Genomic DNA, 22,823 nt, shown 5'->3' on the forward strand with positions numbered 1-22,823 from the left:
TAGATTAATCCTTTAGGCTTCCTGACTTTGCTAGCGTTTTTCAGGCTGAACTGCTGGCAATAAGGGAGGCATGTAAGATACTTAAACAAAGCCCAAACCAAAACCGAAATGCGGCAATCTTCACAGACAGTCAGGCAGCTGTCAAAACCATTAACACGGCCACATACTCATCAAAATTGGTCCAGCAATGTCACGATGAACTTGCGAGCCTTAATATTAACCTCGGTGACACCCTGATCTGAGTCCGGGCCATAGTGGTATCGTGGGAAATGAACGGACTGACGAGCTATCCAGGCAAAGATCGGCCCTTCATAGCTCACTTGCGGAAATGGTTAACATTGCTCTTGGTGCTATGAAGGCTAAAATCTTTTCTATCTACCAAACTGAATCAAACCGAAGGTGGAGCAATGTACTGCAACTACAATTATATCTAGGAAGATATGGCCCACCTATAGTAAAACCTGCACAAACAATCTAATATGCAGGCCAAGGCAAGACATAGCCAGGATTGTTGCGGTTTGAACCGGGCATTGGCCTATAAGAGTTCATGTGGAGAAGCTGGGTATCTCTTACAACACCTTTTGCCGTAGTTGTAGTGACCAAAGAGAAAGTGATAATCCATTTCCTGCAAATGTCCTGCATTGACACTAGAATGAAATACTTTGGTAAAGCATTTTTTCACGAACTTGATGAGCTAACTGAGACAAAAATTAGAGCCCTAATCCTTTTTTCGCAATGCGACAAAATGGCTCTAACATAATCTCTATGAAGCTTCTCTATAAATCTGTTCCTTTCAATCACAGGTCAAACGAGTTTTTGGTATCAAAACGGTGCACGTAGGTTGCCTTGAAATCGCCACTTCTACCTACCTAACCTAGCTTAACCAAATTATCCCTTAGAAATGTATATCAAAGGAATATCAAATTCTTTTTCTATAATAAATCAGTTATTTTGTTTGTTGATGTTTGCTCAACACTTTGTAAGTTATAATTCCTTGCTTTCCCAGCCTAGACTCCATGGCGGCTAATATATCACCTTCACGTACGTCTATACCTGCACTCATTCGTCATTCCTTTGCTATTATAATAAAACAAAATCCATTTCAATTGTATAAATTGAATTAATTGAATTTACATGCATATATGAAAAATCCTTTAGGCAGAATAAAACAAAAGGTTTTATTATATTTGTTTCATTGTTATTATAATCTTCCTCATTGCTTCTTTCTAACAAAGATTACAAAAGACACAGAAAAGAGATTACACTGGGGCGGGCATGTGATTATTTATGCGAATTAGTCGTGTACGTAACCGCGGAGAGGTTTGGTATTTTCATACCGGTATAGATATAGGTATATGAAATTCGCTGTCTCCTTTAGATCAATTTATGATCTGCATACAAAGTGGACAGAGTCAATATAACAATGAATAAATATGCATCAGTGAATCATCTTCGTTTTTTGATACGTAATTGAATTCAATTTGATATACTCGTAACCGACACATGCATACAACAAAATCAACAGTCAAACTACCAGAACATTCCATCTTAAAATGCATATTTTAGTTTAACTGTATTCAGTGTATCTTCAAACCGAAATCGGACACAATTATTTATGAAAATTTAAATAACTGAATCGAAAAACATCAAAAAACTAAAATGAGTAACATTATAAAAATTCATATTTTAAAATTCAACGGAAACCAAAAACCGGAAACCGGTTCAACTGCCAACCAACAACATGAGTATTATTTAATACGTCAACCTTCTCCTAACAGCTTAACTCTCTGGAGCCCTCTATCGGAATTTGTATTGTATAGTCAGTTTCTGGTTCTTGTATAAGGTAAACTTAAACTAAAGCTTAATATGTTTGTCAGATGACGAGCTTTAGAGCTGGAGAAGTGCTTCAAACGTTAAGCTCTTCTTTTGATAACAATAACATTTTATGATTTGTTATTATTTATAATAATTTGTGAGCAGACACAAACAATATAAATGAACATTAACCATGAAGTTTGAATTATTTATATCGCATGGTTCGTTGGGCTTACAAAATACTTACGATTGCAATTACAAATTTGTTAAAAATTTTAATTTACAAAAGTAATATACCTACAATTATTAATTGATTTAATTTTTCATTTTTAAGTGTTAATAATATTGTTATATTTTTATGTTGTTTTGTTTCGAACTTAATAAATTTCGAATTTTACATATTTATAAATTAAGAAGAAGGAGAAAAAAATAGCGTCGATAAAAAAACTTTTGGAATTTGCTTTAATTTAATAATTAAATCGGGAGGTGGGTTTATATTTAGGTAAACATATTCAAAACTAATACTGTTAAATGACACTGGTCGACAAATTTTGTTCCTTTCTGTCCCATAAACAAAACAAAACTTTCTTCAAAAAATTATGTTGTTCTGAATTCGATTCTTGTCTTAAAAATTCTGGAACATCAGGTTTTTTTAAAATATTCCACTTTAAAAGTGCCAAATACAATCAAAAACTGGGTTTCAAAGACTAAGTAAAAGCACAAATGAGGCGTTCAGAATATTAGTGGAATATGTCCACATACATATGTTAAATTCAAGATATTTAAAGTTTAATGAAAAGACGTTAAAGATATTCAAGGAAAATAAAAGAAATATAATGTTTATTTATTTCGAAAATTGTAACAATAATTCATGTTAAAATAATGACAAAAAATTTCAAAGTGTACTATTAACTAAAATATAAGCAAATGAAAATGAAAATGTGGACTTAATCCATTTTTAAACTGAATTTTTTTTATTTTCGAAGGAATTTGTGTTAAGGATATGTCATCTCATCATTTGATTCGAGGCCTTCTTCTGTTCTGTTGATTTTTAATGAACGAGTTACTCCTTGAAGTGGTAAATTTCTGTAGAATTGATGATACACAGGTGGGATGAAGGTCAAAAGATTCATCATATCCTTTTTTTTTGCTTCTGTAACAATTCTCCTTGAAGGATAAAGTTTATCTTGATTAATATTTAAGAGATTTTGTAAAGGTTTGCCAGTCCTCTTCTTTGATAGGTTAACTTTATAAAATTCTGCATCAGGATCCAATGTCTCTTTAAATTGAAATAGCAGAGGCTCTGTCCGTTGAAACCGAAGCCATCTTATGTTAAGCCAACTAAAACTACGACCACAAATTGTTCTTTTCACAAACAGGAAAAGAACAATTTGTGGTCGTAGTTTTAGTTGGCTTAACATAAGATGGCTTCGGTTTCAACGGACAGAGCCTCTGCTATTTCAATTTAAAGAGACATTGGATCCTGATGCAGAATTTTATAAAGTTAACCAAATTATTCGTACTTAAAAACTCTTCACGCTGCATTTCAATTACAGTGAAACGTGGGTCTTTTTTTGCATTTTTTTTAAATTTCAATCCATTGCTCTGGGCTGTAGATTTGGTTCGGCTAGCAGTTTTTTTAACTCCGAATTCACCGTCGTTTGGGAGATATGAATGACAAGACACCAAGAATTTAAGATCAATGATATTGATGCTGACGTTATTATCCTGAACAACTCTTAACAAAGAGAGGCTAGTTTTTATGTTCCTGTTTTGACCAGTACAGGAATCTGAGTATGCAATAATATGGAAATGAGATGCAGCGTTTTGTTTTAAATGTTTGACTAAACAAGTTGCAATGTCCTGAGATCCCCGTCCTCTTGTAGTTTCATGCCATACGTACATATATCCTATGTTATTATTCACATTATGTATACCAAAATTATATAAATATAAGTTTCTTTTATAATAAGCTACAGATACTGTTAGCTTAGGAAAAGGAAGAGCCTTCTGTAGGTCGAAAGTGATTACATATGCTTCCTCTACTCTTTTCGAGTCGTTTTTTAGGGAATTCCTAGCCAAACGCTGATGATCAGCTTTCTGGAGACATAAACTTTTCTTAATATCCTCATCGTTTGCAGCTTTTATTTTTAGATCAAGTTCTTCGCAAAGCTTACAAGTATTTTGATGTGGAGGCTTAAAGTGTAAGTTAAACTTTGTGTTGAAAATTTGGTAATAGTATTTAAGTTTTTTGGGTTCAGTTTTTTCCTTTTTACAATTCTCTTTATATAAATCGTACATTTTTTTCACCGTCAGTTCACTATTAAGGTATTTTCTGTTAGGGTTTTTTTCCCTAGAATAGTGGCTCTAGTACGCCGGAAAGCTCTGTATATGAGCTATAACATCAGAGTCGTCTAATTTTCTAGAGGACGTTCTACCAAGTCGTTCTTGACTGCACTCCGATGCATTTTTTTTTAGAAATATATCTAAAAAGTCTTCCATTGCTGATATTAAATGTAGCTAGGAAATACTTTTTGCATACTGCTTTGGTAATGTTTTCACTTTTTAGGAAATATTTGAAAAAAAAATTGGTTTCTGCATGAAGCACGCCTGTGACGATTTTGGCGTATAGGACTTGATTTAACTAGTCCATAGAGATATGTATTTTGTAAACTTAAGTCTCCAAGACTCCAAAATTCGTCAAATAATTTTTGTCTAGCCTCCTCTGATAATGAATTAAAACACTTGTTTCTGCAGCCACAGTCTGAATTTATAAATTTCTTTTTTGGAACTGTTACACCCTTTGCTGTAATGTACTTCTGCCCCGTGTTTCTTTTCACTTTTCTTTCATTTAATTTCCAGGATTTTACATTCCTTGAACGTTTCTTACCTTTCAGTTGTTCGTTTTGTTCGGAATGTAGAATTTTTTTGTGTACTTGCAAGGATTTCTGCATGGGATTGGGTATCAGAGTTGACTGCAGTTTCATTTTGTAAAATTGGTGACTCACCAGGAGTATTTGAATTTAAATTATAATCTAAAATGTAAATAAAACATTTTTATACAACAATATTCACATATTTTTTATTAAAAGAATATTTATTACCAGTTGATGGTCCCCCAGTTTCAATACATAACAGTTCGAAGTTGTCAATAATAGGACCTACGATACGACAAATTTTTTTGTAAAAAAGATAACAGTTCATCATTATTGCTTTAAACAACATTAAATTTTGCTAAGGCTATGTTTCGCTCAAAAGATTTAATTTACTTACTTGAAAAATCATCATTTTCTTCTTCACAGCTTGGAAGGTATTCAGAATCCAAATCAGAAACACTAAAATCACTCATACTTTATTATATGTATTAAAAAAAAAAAACTTTATTTTAAGAAAGGTTATGAACTTGCAGTTGATTACACATTCAATTTTCCTCATTCAAAGGTGATGGCAAAAAAAAAATGGAACAACAATTTGAAACATGTTTCACTTTTATACGGATAGTTCCACTTGTTTCATTTTTAAACTGAAATTTTGATAAAAAGAGTTACCTATCAAAAAATCTATGCCGTTATCTCGACTGATAACAGCACATTTTTGACGCTGATCTTTTTTTTATAAGGTACACATTATAATAATGCGTTTAAAGGTAAAATCTCGATTTTTCTTAAAAAGTGGATTTAGACCATTATTATTCTGAACGCCTCAAATATCCCTTAACATTAAATTGTATGATTTTTTTAACAATTCAAATCATTTAATCATCTTACTAAGTTTCTGAAAAATCTTATTGGTTATTTGTCTTTATTAAAGTTTTGAACAAACTTATTAGTTTTGGAAAATAAGTTGTGAGGTTAATTTGTTGCGAATTCAAACTTTGTTATTTAAATTTTTTGTATATATCTTTTAATGTATTTCCAAAACTTCAAATAATTGAGTTGTTTAGAGAAACGGATTCGTTACAAGAACAAACATTACTTTCAATCCGTTTGACTTTTTTTGCAGAAAACAGTTTTAGCACAAACGTTTCATCGTTTTTTTTTCAGGGATTCATTTATGGGAAATACTACAAATATTTTAACTGAATATTAGATAAAAAGATGACAAATTAAGAAAACTATTATGAATTAATTTAGGAAGCCTTATTTTTGTACATATATCAAAAACCTTAAGTGATAGAGTAATTTTAAAGTCGAGTTTTAGTTAAGGCTATCAAAAACCATTGCAAAAACCATTGCAAAAAAAAAATAATGAGGACAAGAAACGTATATTTTGGAACGCAAACCAACAAAAGTGGCCAGAAGAGGGAGGGAGCTTATTTTCTCGATCTTATGTCCTCAAAAGTATTGTCCAGACTGATAAAAAATGTGTGAATTTTGAATATTTTTTGAAGCGTTTAATGTCTTAAAATTTGTCGGGATAATTCGAGGGAAAAATTCTTAGATGGAGAGTGGACCAGGAGTAACAACGACGAACTGTACGAGTTACTGACCTGGTTAAAAAAATAAAACTCGAATGACTAAGATGACTAAAAGTAGGCTGCGGGGAGAAACAAATCGGGAGAAACAAATCCACTCGCAATTCATTGCATTCTATTTGTCATTAAGGCCCATTTTAACAATTATTTAAGGAAGTTTGTGAACAAAAATGGTGTCCATAATTTAGGTCCTAGATCAAATGAGCTATAAATATCTAAATTCAATCAGATATTTCGAGTATATTTTTAGATAGAGATAAATTGCGTACAAGGCAATGTCAATTTTGACATTTGTACCATACTACAAATGCTAAAAATCATCACTCATCACATTAAGAAATCAGCATGATTATTTTAAGTACGATAAAGTGTCAATTTCTGAAAAATATATCAAAACTTTGTGAACAAAGACTTGTCCTCTAAAGCTTAATTTCCCTTAAATCCATTCGGAAAATTGTGGTTTTAAAACTACCTTGCCTCTCTAAGGTCTTGAGCAACACATTTTAAGTCATATTTCACTTAACAACTTGCTGTTTGAAAAACAATCGGGTTTCAGAGCAAATCATAGCTGCTCTACTGCAATTGTTGATCTTCTTGAAGATGTTAGGGTGGACTATGATAAGGGTCAAATAAATCTCCTCTGCTTACTCGAAAGTGAATCACAGTATTCTAAAGTGGAAACTCGTAAACTTTTTCGGCTTCAGTGAGCGGGCATGCTCGCTAATTGGTGACTATCTACCTGACAGATCACAAAGGGTTTTTTTCTGGGGGGAAATTTTCAGCTCTTAGACCTGTTACGCAAGGAGTCCCACAGGGTTCGATTCTTGGTCAAATACTCTTTTGTATGTTCATCAAAGATCTGCCTGCATGTTGTTTGCACTCTTCGGTTCACCTATATGCTGATGATGTTTAACTCCACCTTGCCAGGCCTTTTCATCAGCACAATGAACTGTCCCTCTCCATAAACGAGGATCTTAACCAAATTAATGCGTGGTCCATTGCAAATGACCTATTTTTTAATCCTACCAAGACCTTAGTCATTCCAATTTCTAAGAAAAAGTTCGATCTCTCTACTCTTCCTAATATTTGGCTAAGTGATCGTTTAATTAAAGTAGTGGATCATTGCACCAGCCTTGGATATACTATTGACCGTCATCTGTCAGGCTATAGATACACTAATTACCTATGTCATTGGTCGCATTTATAGATAATTACGTCATTTTTGGCCCTCAACATACTTTACCCCTGTTGAAACTCGACGTAAACTAATAATTGCTTTAATAGTTCCCCTCAGATGACTATAACGAATGGACAACAACGTTTCAGCTTGACAGGTCTTCGAACCGAATCCCGAAGGATAGCGCAGGTAAGGCTCAACCAACTTGGCGTATGAAAGTCGTGACAGCTAGGTAGCTTTTAAAAATTAAAACTTTTAGAAGAGTAAAAATATTAAAAAAAAAGAGTCTGAGATACTGTTCTTATAGTTCTTATTGTTCTTGAGCCAAAAACTATTTCTTATCAATCATGTGCTGTTTTAGTAAGCTTTCGGGTTTTGTAAAATAATCAAAAGTCAGCAATAATATATTGCATAAGATAAAATAAGTTTAATTTCAATACAATCCGATAGCTTTTTTTAAAATTTTCTCTAAAATTTAATTTTTTAACTCGGCTTCTTTTAATAAGAAAAACATATGTTTATATTGCTCAGGAAAGGTACCGTTGGTAGAACCGATATTTTGTTTCCTAATTTTCTCAGCAACTTATCAACCGATTTAAATCATTTTTTTTAATTAAGCTCTTATATTGCCTAAACAATATTTGATTATCAAAAAAGCAATTTTTATTTTTTGGATTTTTAAAAAAAATATTGAATTTTTTTTTTCAAAATCATATATCTTAAAAACGGGTCAACTTTTTTTTACGAAATTCAAATGTAAAGCGTATATTTACAATCACAAAAACAACTGCATAACAAAAATATTTTTAGAGCAAAATTGAAAAATTTTATATATAAAAAATGTATTAAAAAAAAAAACGCTCTAACTATTTCCAAAAAAAAAAAATTGTAAAATGGCATTTAAATTTTTGAAGACAATCTTATTTTTCAGGTAATATTTAGAATCTTAAAATAGTTTTTTTTTTAAATTATTTTAACATTATCATCATAAACATGGATTTATCTATCTATCTGCATAAAGCTGAGCACTCCAATCAACTAATCTTTATTCGATTTGGACACCTAACTAAGGACAACTCCAACCCGTCAAATCTTCGGTCGATAAGTCTTCTTCCGAGCATCAGCGAAATTTTCGAAAAAATCATTAATAGGGCTCTGACTAAGTGGGCTGCGGACAACAAAATAATTCCGGATAAACAGCTCGGGTTCCAGGCGGGTCATGACACAATTCATACTGCGTCTAAACTCGTTTCTAAAATCCAATGGAATAAATCAAAACAACAATGCCCAGTGCTGTTCTGGTTGATTTGGAAAACGCCTTTGACACCGTATGATTAGAGGGACTTTACCTAAAACTGAGAAAGCTTCGCATAAGCAAGCCATTGTTGTATATACTTTATGATATGCTTAACGGTAGAAAGTTTGTTGTCAAAAGTGGCAATGTAACTTCTACCACAACATTTTCAATTAAAGATGGTCTTCAACAGGGAGCGGTGAATTCGCCGATTCTCTTCAGCATTTACACCAGCGATCTGATAGGTAGTCTTACAAAGGCACTAGCGTACGCCGACGATCTAATTGCGTACAGAACGGCCCGAAAGGTTGAGGTTATTAAAATTCTCTTGCAGCGCGATTTCGACAAGATTCAGCGATATTGCCACGACTGGAAACTGAAAATAAATGTCCAGAAGTCGGAGACAATTCTGTTCCGGACACCGTTGGCTAGGGTCACTAGTGATACGTGCAAGAATTGGCGCAAGATGGTCATCGTTGATCTTCACGGGCAGCCATTAGCGAGCAAAAGTGTAGATCAATATTTATATTTCGACAGACATATAAATGCTGCTCTGACCAGGGCCAGAGGAGCCTTCGCTCTGACGAAACTGCTGTTTTTAAGCCGTACATGTTCTGCCTCTTTCTTATATTCAGGTATTTTACTTTCCATCTTCGTTTTTCTTATATGAAATTAAAATGAAGCTATCCAAAGGAAAAAACTTTGAATGAACTAGTTGAACAAACAATTGTTTTGCTTACAAATATTTTTCATTTCCTGCATGAAATGTCCTAGGATGAGTTGTGTCTTGGGATGAATCGCGCGGTTTTTTTGACAAGTCAAATGGCATTTGTATCTTTGAAAACAAACTTGTTGAACACGTTTATTTTTAAATAAAATATATAGGTAATTTAAACAGACCCTTTGCATACAGGAGCAAGTTCGTGCAACCCAGTCGTGCATTTTATTTAAACCGATATAGTAAGAAAACCACATGCTCAATTTTTTTAAAATAATTTTCGCATATTTTTTGTGTTATTTTATGTAAAACAAAACTTACTTGAAGTCGATATCTTTACTGGTTTTTAAGATAAAAACTTCGAAAAGTGGTTTTCCGAACTTATGAACATCCGTACACACGTGAAAATCTTTAAGTGATAATCTATACACCTTGAGACGTGCCTAAAATCTTAATATGAAATATGAACATTTTTAAAATTCAATAAAACAATAAATTTCAATCTTTTAAATGTTCGGTTTGTGTCTATTTTACAGCTTCTTTGTTTCTTTTTTGCTTTTTTAATTCAAAGCAGTGTGTTTTTTTATCAGTATATTTTCCGAAATAGAATTTTCGCAAGTTTAACACAAAACAATGTCATCAAACGCTAAACCCTTTCATTTCGTAAACATAAACGACTATTTTTTAACAAAAAGACACCTGCAAAAAACACACCCCTTGTCAACTGTAAAACTGGACGTCTATATATATAATAAATTATCTGTTTTTAATGTATTCTATTCAAATGTTTTACTTTATTTTTAAAATATATAATTTATTCAAAAGTATATATTTATTCTTTCGCAAAATATTCTTTAACCATGATTTTATTTCTGGTTTTCAAGTTTAAATAATTTTGAATGTATATAACCTTGATTTTTTGGCATAACACAAATCGTAATATGTTAATTTTTTGTTTGAATTAAGAAATGCAGAGTTTAAGAGAAATAATAATAAAATCAATTGAATTAGAATTTAGTTTTTGGTATCGATTGAAGAAAAACAAATAACTTCCGTTTTTCCTTCCTATGCGATTTAGGACGACAAACATCGGCGCCTTTATTAGATAATAATAATGATAGAATGCGGCGCGTTTAAGTTTTGAGGTCCACTTTATTTTAATCTTAGGTCTCTCAAACCCAAAAATTGTATAGTTTTGTAAAAGTCTACCCTGTGCAGGACCGGGCTGAAGGGGGAGCAATTGGGCTGAAGTCCCATGGCCCCACACTAGATACTTCGGAAATTTTGTGTTTCAAATTCCAACTAGTAAACACAAGTAAACATCTTTTCCTTCGAAGCCAAATAAGAAAGGTTTCTCACCTTTTTTCCCACACTGCGGTCATACTAGCGAAGCAGCAGCGAAGGCTCTGCTCAAATTTGTAGGTGACCATCAAATAGCCATCATGGATTGCCACGGCCAATCATAAGAGAATGATGCAAATATGAGCGGCAAATACAAGGGGAGGCAGGCTCTTTTTTTGTAGACAAATCTAGGAGAAAAATCATGTATCGGCGTTCGTACCTTGTTGTGTTCATTCTCAGAACTTAGTGGGAAAGGCAGCTGCTAACTCTTGTCCATCGGCTGTTCAATTCTTTGATTTCGTGTAGAATGTGCATACGATTTTCAAAGCCAGTACAAAGCGGCACCGAATTCTGTTTGAGAAATTGTCGGAGACAATAACGGGCAGTTTTAGTCTTGAAAAAGCTCAGCGTCAACGACTATTCGGAAATCGAAGAAGCTCTAACCAGCATATCTTCCAATAATGAGCAAAAAGACATCGTGAGGAATGAAGCAACGCAGTGTGAGGTTGATCCCAAGACACAAGGAGCAAATCTGTCACTCAAGGGAAAATACAAAGTATCCGCCTTCAGCCCAGTGATTGATTAACTATCCGTTTATCTTTCTGTAAGATTGCATGCCTATGAAGCTGTACGTTCGCAATTTGGATTCCTGAATCTCATCGAGAAGATGGATGCTGAAAATGTGCACGCTGCAGCAGAGGCATTGGTAAAAGTGTATCCGGATGATTTAGAGCCTAGTCTTGCTTCGAACCACGATGGGACAACACCATCAATCGAAGCTTTCTCTTCTGAGCATTGAAAGCGATTTACTACGAGAACTGGATTTCGTCGAATACATCAACGATTTTTCGGCGAAAAAAGCTAGAAAGGTGTTCGTTAACCCTACAATTTAATTTCAGATATGTTACTATGATTATTTTGTTTTATGTTTTATTAATTTTTCTTTTTTTTTTATTATTTTGTTATCTTTTAATTATTTTTTGTTATATTGTAAAGCTTTGTAGTTTCAATATTTTTAATTTTTATAAATTTATAAGTGTACTTTTACTGTAAATTGGAATACAATAATAAATAAATCTAAATCTAATCTAATGGAATCTACTTGGTTTCATAATAAATTATTTATTGAAAAACTCGAGTGAAAATATTTTAAAAATAATTTGGAGCGGGGGGGGGCCTCCGCTCCTTTTTTGCCTCGAGGCCTTTTGGACCTCTAAATGCGCCCTTGACCCTATGCTATACTCATTAAAAGAAAATAATAAGAAAAATACAAATTGGACACAATTTTGTCCCAAGCAAAATATTCATGGTATATTTTTTTTCACAATAAACTGAAAATTGATAAAAACGCACCCTCAAAACAATGTTTTCGTAAAACGATGTTATTCCAAATTATTTAGAATATAGCTTATCAAAATAAACACCCATTCAACCAAAATATTCAAATTAAGTTTCTAGGTCCTTTGTCTCGAATTAACAATCAAACATTTCAACCAACATAATACAATTTATTGCAGAAAATTTTTGATAATATCATTAACAGAATTTCTTCTAACTCCAAGTATTTGTTTGTACTGATTTGGATTTGCAAACAAAAACAAAACAATCTACGTTAACAAACGAAGTTGGCACATCTGCATCTCGAAAAAGGAAAAACAATGCATTCACAGAAAGCAGCAGTATGGTGGGGATTGTCAAGTGTGGCATTGTTAAACCACTTTTGTTCGACTAGGAACGGTGGGCATTACAGAGCCATCTTAAACGACTTTTTTTTCTGAAATTAAATAAACGGATTTAGAAACCGTGATACTAATACCCATTATCTGAAAACAATAAAACCATTTATGGCCAGCATCATCAAAACAATCACCGAGTTACAGCTCAAATCCATGGACAAGGTCTTGGAAAATTGGAGTAAAAAATTCTGTAACTACGAAACTGGCCAAGACTGTAACTTAAACGACGTTCTATTCCATAATTGGCAGTGTTTGCTTTTACTACTTCATAAACTAATGAAAGTTGTGATTTAAAATTCTTTATAGTATATCATTTGATGGGCCAGGCAAAAAGAAAATGAAAAAAGAGGCTGGGATGCGACCCACACTGATAACTTCCCATCCCGTCTGTCGATTAGTCTTGCTTAAAAGTTTGTCTTTATGTACTCGTATCAATTTTTAATAAATTTGAATACTCTTTTTGTAGATTTTATTTTTTATATGAAAAAACGGACTGTTGGATTTTTATATAAAAATTACTGAATATCGAAAACAATATTTTCTGTGAAATAAAATAAATTTCAAGCCAATATTTTTAAGTTTTGAAAAGCTATTTGAGTCAAAAGTAAATTTTTACGAAGTTTTAGTATTGTTTTATTTTTTTTTTTTGAGTTTTATTTTTTGTAACAAAAACTGTCAATTCGATTTTTTTTTAAATTTTACCAACAATATTGCTTATGAGATAAAATTACTTTAAAGCCAATACTTAAAATTTTTAAAGAGATATTTGAGTCAAAAATCAATTTTTAATAACTTTTATACATTTTTTTTAGGTTTTTATTTTTTGTAAAAAAAATGTCAATTCGATTTTTTCAAACTTTAATTGAATGTTGACAGCAGATTTTTTGAAAGATAAAAGTAAATTAAAGCCAATATCTCTAAGTTTTGAAAAGATATTTGAGTCGAAAATCAATTTTTACCAACTTTTATACATTTTTTTTTTAGGTTTTTATTTTTTGTAAAAAAACTGTCAATTCGATTTTTTTCAAACTTTAACTGGATGTTGACAACAAGATTTTTTGAAAGATAAAAGTAAATTAAAGCCAATATCTCAAAGTTTTGAAAAGATATTCGAGTCGAAAATCAATTTTTACCAACTTTTATACATTTTTTTTTAGGTTTTTATTTTTTGTTAAAAAAACTGTCAATTAGATTTTTCTCAAAATTTTATCAGATGTCAAAAACATTATTCTTCGTTGCACAAAATTGTTTTAGAGATAAAATCATATTTCAGTCGTAAAATTTTGGAGGTGACAATTTTTTTTTTTTCAGTTTTATTGATTTAAAAAAAAAAACCGTTATATTGATTTTTTTCAAAAAATATACCTGTTTGGTATCACGTTACAATCTATTATATAAAATTTAATTCAAGTCTCTAGCGTTTTTGGTTCGTAAGATATTTAGGGTTAACCAAAATTTTCACCTTTTTTTCAAACTGCTATGGTAAAAAAACCACCCACGCAATTTTCTTGACAGCCCTTTCTGCATCTTTCTGCCTTTTTATCTGTATAACAAAATTTATTTGAAGTCGATATCTCTTCTGGTTCTTGAGCTATGGACGACGAAAAAAACGTCGCGAACGTACGGACGTACGGACGTACAAACGTACGTACACACGCACGCATAGACATCTTTCTAAAAATCTTTTATTTCGACTCTAGGGACCTTGAAACGTCGAGAAATGTCAAAATTTTCAATTTGACAAATCGGACCCATTACAATAACTTCCTATGGGAAGTTAAAAATGGGGTAATTACTATGGAGACTGCTACCGAGAAAACCAACAACACTTATTTGAATGTGGCTTTTTTATTTGCTCCAAACTTAGACAACAAGTCTTAAGCTACAAGTGCAATAACATGAACCTAATCACTATCCACATCAAAGCTTAATTCGGCAATATTAGCCTAATATGCGCACATGTCCCCAGAGAAGGGATGTATGACAACGCCTAGTATATGTTCTCTTGAACAAGGCATAATGAACACTTAGCAGTACCTTAGCTACGCTATTAAAATAGTCGTGGGAAATTTGTATGCCAAGCTAGCAAGAGAATATCTTTTCGGTGAAAAACAGCTTGAACGACAACACTTCCGATAACGAATTCAGGCTCACCGATTTTACTGCTGTAACCTCTTTTAAAGTTCTCTGCTGCCAACACAATATATCGAGAACCAGTGGCAACATTGATTGCCAAGAAAATTTCGACAGGCAAATGCAGCCAAACAACAAGCACGCAAAGCAGCGCTGCACAGAAGGACGAAAGCTGCTCACGAGCTCTATGATCAGAAGAGGAAAGAAGAATACCAACTTCCCAAAAGCAAAAAGAGAGAGAGCATGAAAATTCACAAATACAAAAACCTCGAACCGAAAACTACAAACTGCTAAGACGAAAGTGAACACATCATAGTGGAAACGCAGTCAATGCTAAGGATATATGAGTGGACCACTTCTGCAGACTGTATACCGGCGATGATAAACCGAATTCCACGGTCAGGCAGGATGATCCATTCAATACAGACGACGAAAGTCAACAATCCCGTCCTGCCGACTTAAACGAAGTAAAGGTTCCAATAACTAAGCTTAAGTCTAACAATGCCACTGAAGCAGATAGCTCGAATGCCAAGCTTCTCAAATCAGCTAGAGATAATTTAGTTAGGAGCATGCACCAACTTATCTGTAAATTATAGTCGGAAGAAAACATGCCCGATAAATGGAACCTCAGCATTGTTTGCTCGATACTAAAAAAAGGAGAACTTCTAAACTTCACCCACTAAAGTTAAGGGCCTACCGTGAACAACCTAAAAAGTTCTTATCAGTGTGGCCTTAGACCAGGAAATTCGATCAAAAATTTACATTACGAAACACGGATCCTGGAAAAAAAATTAAGAGTATCTAATTGACACCTTTCATAGCTTCATCGATTTGAGGACCGCATATTACAAAATCTACAGGGACGAACTTTAAAGATGAAGGTCTAGTTTAGCCATCCTTGCTAAGCTCGTCTCTTTGTGCAGGATGACCATGAAGAATTCGCGCTGTTCCATAAAGGTTGGAAATAACTTAACCGAACCTTTCGATGTCCTTGAAAGGACATTTATCAAAAGTATGTCCAACGAATAGCTCTCTAAAACTTCAATAAAAAAAAAACTGTGATAATTCAATAAGATTCAAGTTTTATACATTTGAAGGGCTTTAAATAAATGTATGTTTAAAGTTTATGATATACAATTCTCGTCTGAATCTTTTCAGTTTTCAATATCGAATTTTCATACCAACTAAATATAAATAAGTATAACAGAAATGTGAGCATCTAGGCTCATATTGATTCTCAAGCTAATTCAAATATATTTTAATATTTGCCACTTAGAGTTTTTCAAAACCTTCGATAGAAAATATTTTGATCACATCAAAAGTCGAAATTTGAAGTCATTCAGCCAACCTCAAATTATAGGTCATCTTTATAATCTTTACTGACTTATTAATTTAAATCAAATTACTAATTACAAAATTAAAATTTACTTGTTTTTATTTACGAATTTCAATTCCGAAAAGTATTCCATTCATTAATCACTTTATTTTTTGTAGTGTTCAAAATATGTGTCATTCATTTAGATTGCTATGATAAACAACTCGAAATTTTGTTTTTAATCAATAATAATTGATTCATCATAAACATTCATGAGGCTATCGCATACATCATTAAAATCACACCATCATTATAATTTATCAGACAAAAAACACTAAAAAAATAAGAGAAAAGGTTTAAAATCAAAACCAAGCTTACATTCAGCAAAAAAGTTCAAACACCTTGAAAACCCCACTCAATGCCATATTTATGTTTATGTTGCCTCTGCCGCTAATGTGGCATTACACTTTATTCATTATTGTGGCAAGGCAACCATATAATTGCAGCAGCTTACCGCTCAATTGCATCTCATACTCATTTTCATCATCACATTGTAGTTGTGAAGCTTTGAGTATTATGCTCTCTCGTACATCATCTTTATGGAAAAATTATACTAAACAAATGAAAAAATAAAAAACAAACAAAAATAAAAATTAAGTTTTAACGTCAACTTTTTCGTATTCAACAATACTATGGGATAGGCGGTGTAAGCTATCGCTTATAAACATGACATATTCATTGGCAAATAAACTTTTAAACGTCTTTAAATCTGAGATCTAAGTAAATATTATTTAGCATGAGTTTTCAAAATTTAAATAAGAACCAAATGCGACGCGTTGGGAATCATTTTACATCAGACAGCGATAAAATCTTTCATCAGTGTTATTCAAAATGTAGAAAGATACAAAATAGTCAGTAAGTTGAGTTGAATAAACAAAGGGATTCAAGGATATGTCTGTAAGTCTGTACGTTGAGACGGAAAAGGCATCAAAAATGCAAACTGCTACATTAATAGTTCAAAAACCAGATTCCTTAATAGCTTTTTGTTAAAGTTGTTGTTGTAGTTGGTATTGCATTTTATATCTTTTTCCTATTTTAGTGCAAAAAATGTATGGATATTTATAGAAACGAGTTTGGCAACTAGTTGAATGTAATAGTGCTGTGCAGAAACAATTTACGAAACATTTGTCTAGTATAGGAATATGGTTATGGTATTTCCGGTGGCAAAAGTTTATTTATAAAATGATATCATAAAATAGTAACGAATTCTGTTTGTGGTGGAAAGGGATTTCAGTATAATGACAAAAAGATGCGTTACTGGATGCGATCAATTCCAGACCGATACCTTTTTGCTGATCCGAAACAGCCGGGATGTAAAAAAAGTATCCAAGAGATTCGGTATTTTTAGGGTATCTGATAGAACATCTCATTCAATGTATGGATTTAATTTGAAAGAACCATAAAATTAACTTAAAATGTTCATCTTTGAAAAAAATTATGCATTGAAACTTTTGTTTTACAATAGGATTTTTTATTTTATTTGCAAGCTATCTAAATAAGGTATCCCCAAATCCATTTATCAGGGATAGCCTATCCAACTCGTGACTGAACGTGAGTAATTAATACATCAGACCATGCGTTAAATCATGTATTTCTGATTTTTTGGTTACTTGGTTATGATGTTCGCCCTATTAATTTTTCAAGTTTCGGACCTAGGGCGAAGAACTTGAAAATTTCTCACTTTTTGTTGCCTATTGGTAGTTTTTATCATTAAGAAAAAACTTTTTTTAATACAATCATGTTTTACAAGACAAATAAATTAACTAAAATTTGAGGTTGTGTGAGGATGGTGGGTCTACGAGGTGTGGCAATTAAGATCCGGAAATTTAGTTATAATTTAAAAAAAGGCAACACTTTTTAATTTGTTATCATCTGTCTAAGAAGTGGGATCTTGCTTTTAGTTAGAGTTCAAAGTTGATATATATAGCACGTTTGGTTTGCGTTTTATGCGTATTTTTTGCAAGTAACTTTTTTAGTGGCGTGGTGAAAATGTGTGACGCACATTACAAGCAACGTGTTGTGATTCAATTTTTAGTGAAATTTGGCGAAAAATCCTCGGAAATCCTCCAAAAACTGCAGGTTGTCTATGGAGACGATAGCATGTCAAAAAGGCGTGTGTTTAAATGGGCGTCACATGCGAAAAGATAGTGCCCAAAGTTCTTACCCATATCGATTTGCGAGGATCTGTTGTCTCGCATTCAGATCGATGGCAGACACAGTCGGGTAGTCTCTGGAGACAAGACTTCCTGACTCCCTGTGACTTTTGTTATTCCCCAAGATGAAATCGCACCTCAAGGGAACTCATCATGGTGGCTTACAGAAAAACGAACTTACTTCGAAGGACATCATGGTGGCTTACAGAAAAACGAACTTACTTCGGAGGACTAATAAGTGTGCATCCATTCATAGGAGAAACATTGGAATCGTTGTGAGTTAAAAGGAGATTATTGTGAAGGTTGATAGTAAAATTTTTCCTAAGACTTCATTTTCTTGTTTTTATTGACAAATTCTCGGAACTTAATTGAAACGTATACCCCCCTTAGCTCGTATACCCCCCTGTTAGGTGGAAGGAGACATTTCAGAAAAGTGAGTTAACATACAAAATAAAAGATTGTTAAACAATGGCACACCTTCATTATTGTGCTATATCTTATCTATTCTTTTAGCAAGAAATCCATTCTTTAAGTAACTTTTAAAAAAATGTTGCTTTTGTCTATAGTATCAGAAACACATTCTTTAACTCTCAAAGTTTTTGAGGAAATTGTAAAAAATTACATCTACTACACTATTTTTTAGTCAAATAGTATTTTCTCCAGGTAAAAAGACCCGTTTCTATGATTCCGGTAGATCCAAATTTTTTGTTCTAAGTGGCAACATGGCAAACAATTGCCAAAACTGCAAAAGTCATTAGTTTTGTACAGGTATTGCCGGCTTTAACCCTGATTGGCTAGTTTATTCTCCATATATACAGTCTACGATTTCAAGCCAATTGAATTTTCTTCATTTAAAACTCAATTGTGTCACTGAATACCCAATAATTTTTCGAAATGCGACCATCGTAAAATATGATTGCATTAAAAAAAAGTTACCAAAGCACAACATATTTGCAGTTTTCTGATTTGTGGACCAATTTCTAGAGGTCCAAAGTTTGAATTATTAATTAGGCCCATATCATAAACAAGTAGCCAAAAAAATTATTAATACAATATTTAAATCTAATTATTCTTCTTCTCAAATAACAAAGTTAGCGGACTTTTATAGGAAGAAGTCTTGAAAGTTGCATCAAAATATTTAGTGGAAATAACATATTTTTAAATAAAAAAAAAAAAACACAATTTTATCGAAAAACAAAACGACATTAAATGTGAGTCCTGAATTTATATATCTATTTCCTTTAAGATAATCTTTTTAACAATTGATTTAAAAGCGATTAAATGGCATTGGCGACCACAATACATCCAGCTTGCGTCGCCTTAACGTTTCAAAACCACTCTTCACTCTAGGGTAGGACAATTTTTCTGTTTCCTTAATTTAACTGATAACCTCTTTATTCAAGCGGAATTTCTTCCAAAATTTTTTTGAAGTCTGAGAACAGCCTTCATTCGCTTGGAGAACATTCTGGATGCACAATTCTAATTTTTTTTAACATCTTTAAAATGTGAATTAACTTACGCAACTCCACTTTTCCATCATTGAAAACAATTTCGTGGTAGGTCCGCACAATACTTTTTAGAAGAAGAAATGGTTTTTTAAAAAAATTTATTTAAAAATTTCAAAAGTAGCGTCAATTTTAATATAACAACTCAAAAAAAAATTGTATAGAATATCATGAAATTTCAACAGTTGTCTTTTGAAGGTGAATAATAACGACATATGAATGCCATAAAACTGTTACCAAAACTTTTGCCAATATTTAAGTATTTTAGAGCAGTAAAATCATAAGTTTTTTTAATTTTGAAAGGGATGTATTTTTGTTCTATTTAGAAAGACACAATGTCTAAACGAATATTTGCTCCTATTTATAGAGACATAAGGTCTATATGTACTTTAACCTCATCACAATGCCCACGGACATATCGATTGTTTGAGACTTTATTTCCTGACACATTTTCTCGGGTCCTTCTGTCCATTTTCGTATCCTTAAACTACATAGACTTTAGGACCGCAGACTGTATGTCATCCTACCACGACAACAACACAAGGTATGTTTAAGATTCTCCCTCATCTTTCTAATAACATCGAATCTTTATTAGACCATTACTTTTGTAAACAACTTTTAGTTTTAAACGTTGACAAGGGAACATTCAATTTTAATTTTTAGTTTCTACTTAAGCAAGCCCTTAACTGACAAATTTTCTCTGCGAAACTAATATGCCAAACAGCAAGAACGAAGAATTAACAGAAAACAGTTTAGGACAGAGCCTTGAGTTTTTGTTCGCAGGGTAAATTAAACTGCTTTTTTAATATTTTGTTTCAGTAATTTGTCAATATAGAAGAAAATACCCGGTCATAGAAAAATAGAGCATTTGCTAAATGATTTACATATGTACGCAACCAAAGACAACTGCAAGGGGAGGAGGGAATAGTTTAAATTGTACCCTATTTTTGAGAATTTTCTTTTTGTATTCGATTTGAATTTTCTTGAATCCTTACTTCAGCTTTAACAAAGTGAAGAATTCAAATACTTTGAAAAATATCCAATTCGTCTTAGTTTCTATGGACCTTATTTTACAAAAATATCAAAACTTTTGTTTTCATTAAAACTGGGTCAAATAAATAAAACATTGTAATCATCTTTCACAAAAAAGGGCTTTGTCACTAAATAAGTTCCCATTGCTGTTCTTAAAAATCTTCCTTTTTAAAACCATACTAAATAACTTTATTTTTTTTTTTCTAAAATAATATTACATATTTTCTTCCCGACAATGATAACCTAAATAAAACGTTTAATATTGTTTCTGAAGTTCATTTTAGCTTAAGAAAGATACCACAAAATTTGTAATAATTAGAGTTACACTTTATTTGAAATTGTATCACTTTAAAAAAATACGATATTCAAAAATCTACTCATAAAAATGTGGTCAGCGAATTTTCGAATAGAGAGTTTAAGTATTTCAACTTTAAACTTTTATTCAATAGTAGGTTTAAATCATGTTTGATTCATAAACCACAATTCAAATATACTTTAAAAAACAACTTGATAAAACTTTAAATTAAAAAAAGACAAAAAAGAAATGTTTCAAAATCTGCGTTCTTTCTTTATTTTAAGAGATTTATTGGGTTTTTATTAAAAATTTCTATTTTTAAAGCGTAGGTAATAAAAAACTAATCCTAGTTTAACACACCTTAAAACCAGAATTAAAAACGTACCACCACCGTGAATATAACATTTCCCATAAATAAATCAAAAAATATTTTGTATAACGTCTACTTTTTCAAGTTGAGCCAAAAAAAAACATCTTCACAGCACTGTTGATAGAGCATCGGTCAACTATCTCATCAACTCAACTCATGACCTTAGACGCGTTTCACCAAAATAAATTTGAATTAGATTTGGCACAAGTTTCAACAACAAAAAATTTACATTGTTGAAGGTCACTTTTCAGTCTCATTTTTGTATCTACTTACCCTGCATTTGGATCAGACCAGCTAAAGTGTTTCCTAATGATTTCCCTATCAATTGCGGTGGCATTGCCATTGCGTTCCTTTCTTGAACCCATCATACTCTCGTAGAATGAACTTTATAATTGTTGGATTTAAAGAAGATGTAGACGTATCTTTTTTTCTTGAGAACTTTCCTTCTAAATATTTCAATCCAAACACACTTAGGTATTTAAACTTGTATATATATTTTTTTTTAAATGAACAACAAAAGACACTCTTTTACTTTTGGGTATTTTCACTTTTTCTTAAATTTTTTCTTTTTTTTATTAATTACTATGGAGGTAAGGTACGAGACATAAGACGTGAACTTCTTTTTGTTGTTAAAGAGGAGAACTTTTGACACAAAAACAAAACTTACAAGAAAAATCAAAAATAACAAAACACACAAACTTGGGTTATACTCGTAATTGCAAAAGCAATGAAAGTGAAGCGGTGAAGCGGGGAAGGCTACGACGACGACAACGCGAGTACGTTACCGTGAGTTGGATATTTCGGAACGAATAGTATTCGGATATTGGTATCGAATCGAGAGCGAAAAAATTCAAATCGAAATGAAATCGAAATCGAAATTGAAAACGACCAAAAGAAGAAAAAGACGTGTACGTAGTCAGCAGACGACTTGTTGACTACTCACGTCGACAACACGTTGTGGTTTTTTGGCCGCTTTTACTCAAACTACTCTGGCTGCTGAGACAGAGACTGACTGAGCTCTAAAAATCATGAACACCAGCGGCGCATTGTACTGACTGACGGACGGACGGATGGATGGATGGCGGTTTGGTACTACAACCAGCTATTATCAGATAGCGAGCTATGCTATGACTATGAGACTTTGTTGATCTACTATAAAGCTACCTAATGGTTTTTTATTTTATTTAAGCACGAAGTATGCACTAAAATTGTTTAAATTACATCGTTTTTGTTTGGCTAGAGTAGGTTTTGTTTGATTTGGTTATTGCATTGCTTTTTGGATAGAGCTTTGCATTGGATTTTGAAATGTAGTCAGTGGCGGAGGTGAATTTGAAACTATTCATGGTTTGTTATTTGTAATTTTTTACACTTATTTTGTTTTAACAATTTTTAAACATAGGATAAA

The 22,823-nt window shown here is 32.3% G+C and overlaps 1 protein-coding gene across 2 annotated transcripts in view; it reads right to left on the minus strand.

Moving 5' to 3' along the window:
• Positions 1–22,346, minus strand: part of LOC129941086 (ABC transporter G family member 23) — a 179,879-nt gene extending 157,533 nt beyond the window's left edge. The window contains exon 1 of one of the 2 annotated variants that reach the window (XM_056049629.1): positions 21,692–22,346. In XM_056049629.1, coding sequence (XP_055905604.1) covers positions 21,692–21,786 — 95 coding nt within the window. In that variant the 5' untranslated portion in view covers positions 21,787–22,346. The remainder of the gene's footprint in view (positions 1–21,691) is intronic. The other variant, XM_056049630.1, reaches the window with a different exon arrangement.
• Between the last annotated feature and the right edge of the window lie 477 nt (positions 22,347–22,823).

This window comes from Eupeodes corollae, chromosome 1 (assembly GCF_945859685.1).
Source record: "Eupeodes corollae chromosome 1, idEupCoro1.1, whole genome shotgun sequence".
Lineage (NCBI taxonomy): Eukaryota > Metazoa > Arthropoda > Insecta > Diptera > Syrphidae > Eupeodes > Eupeodes corollae.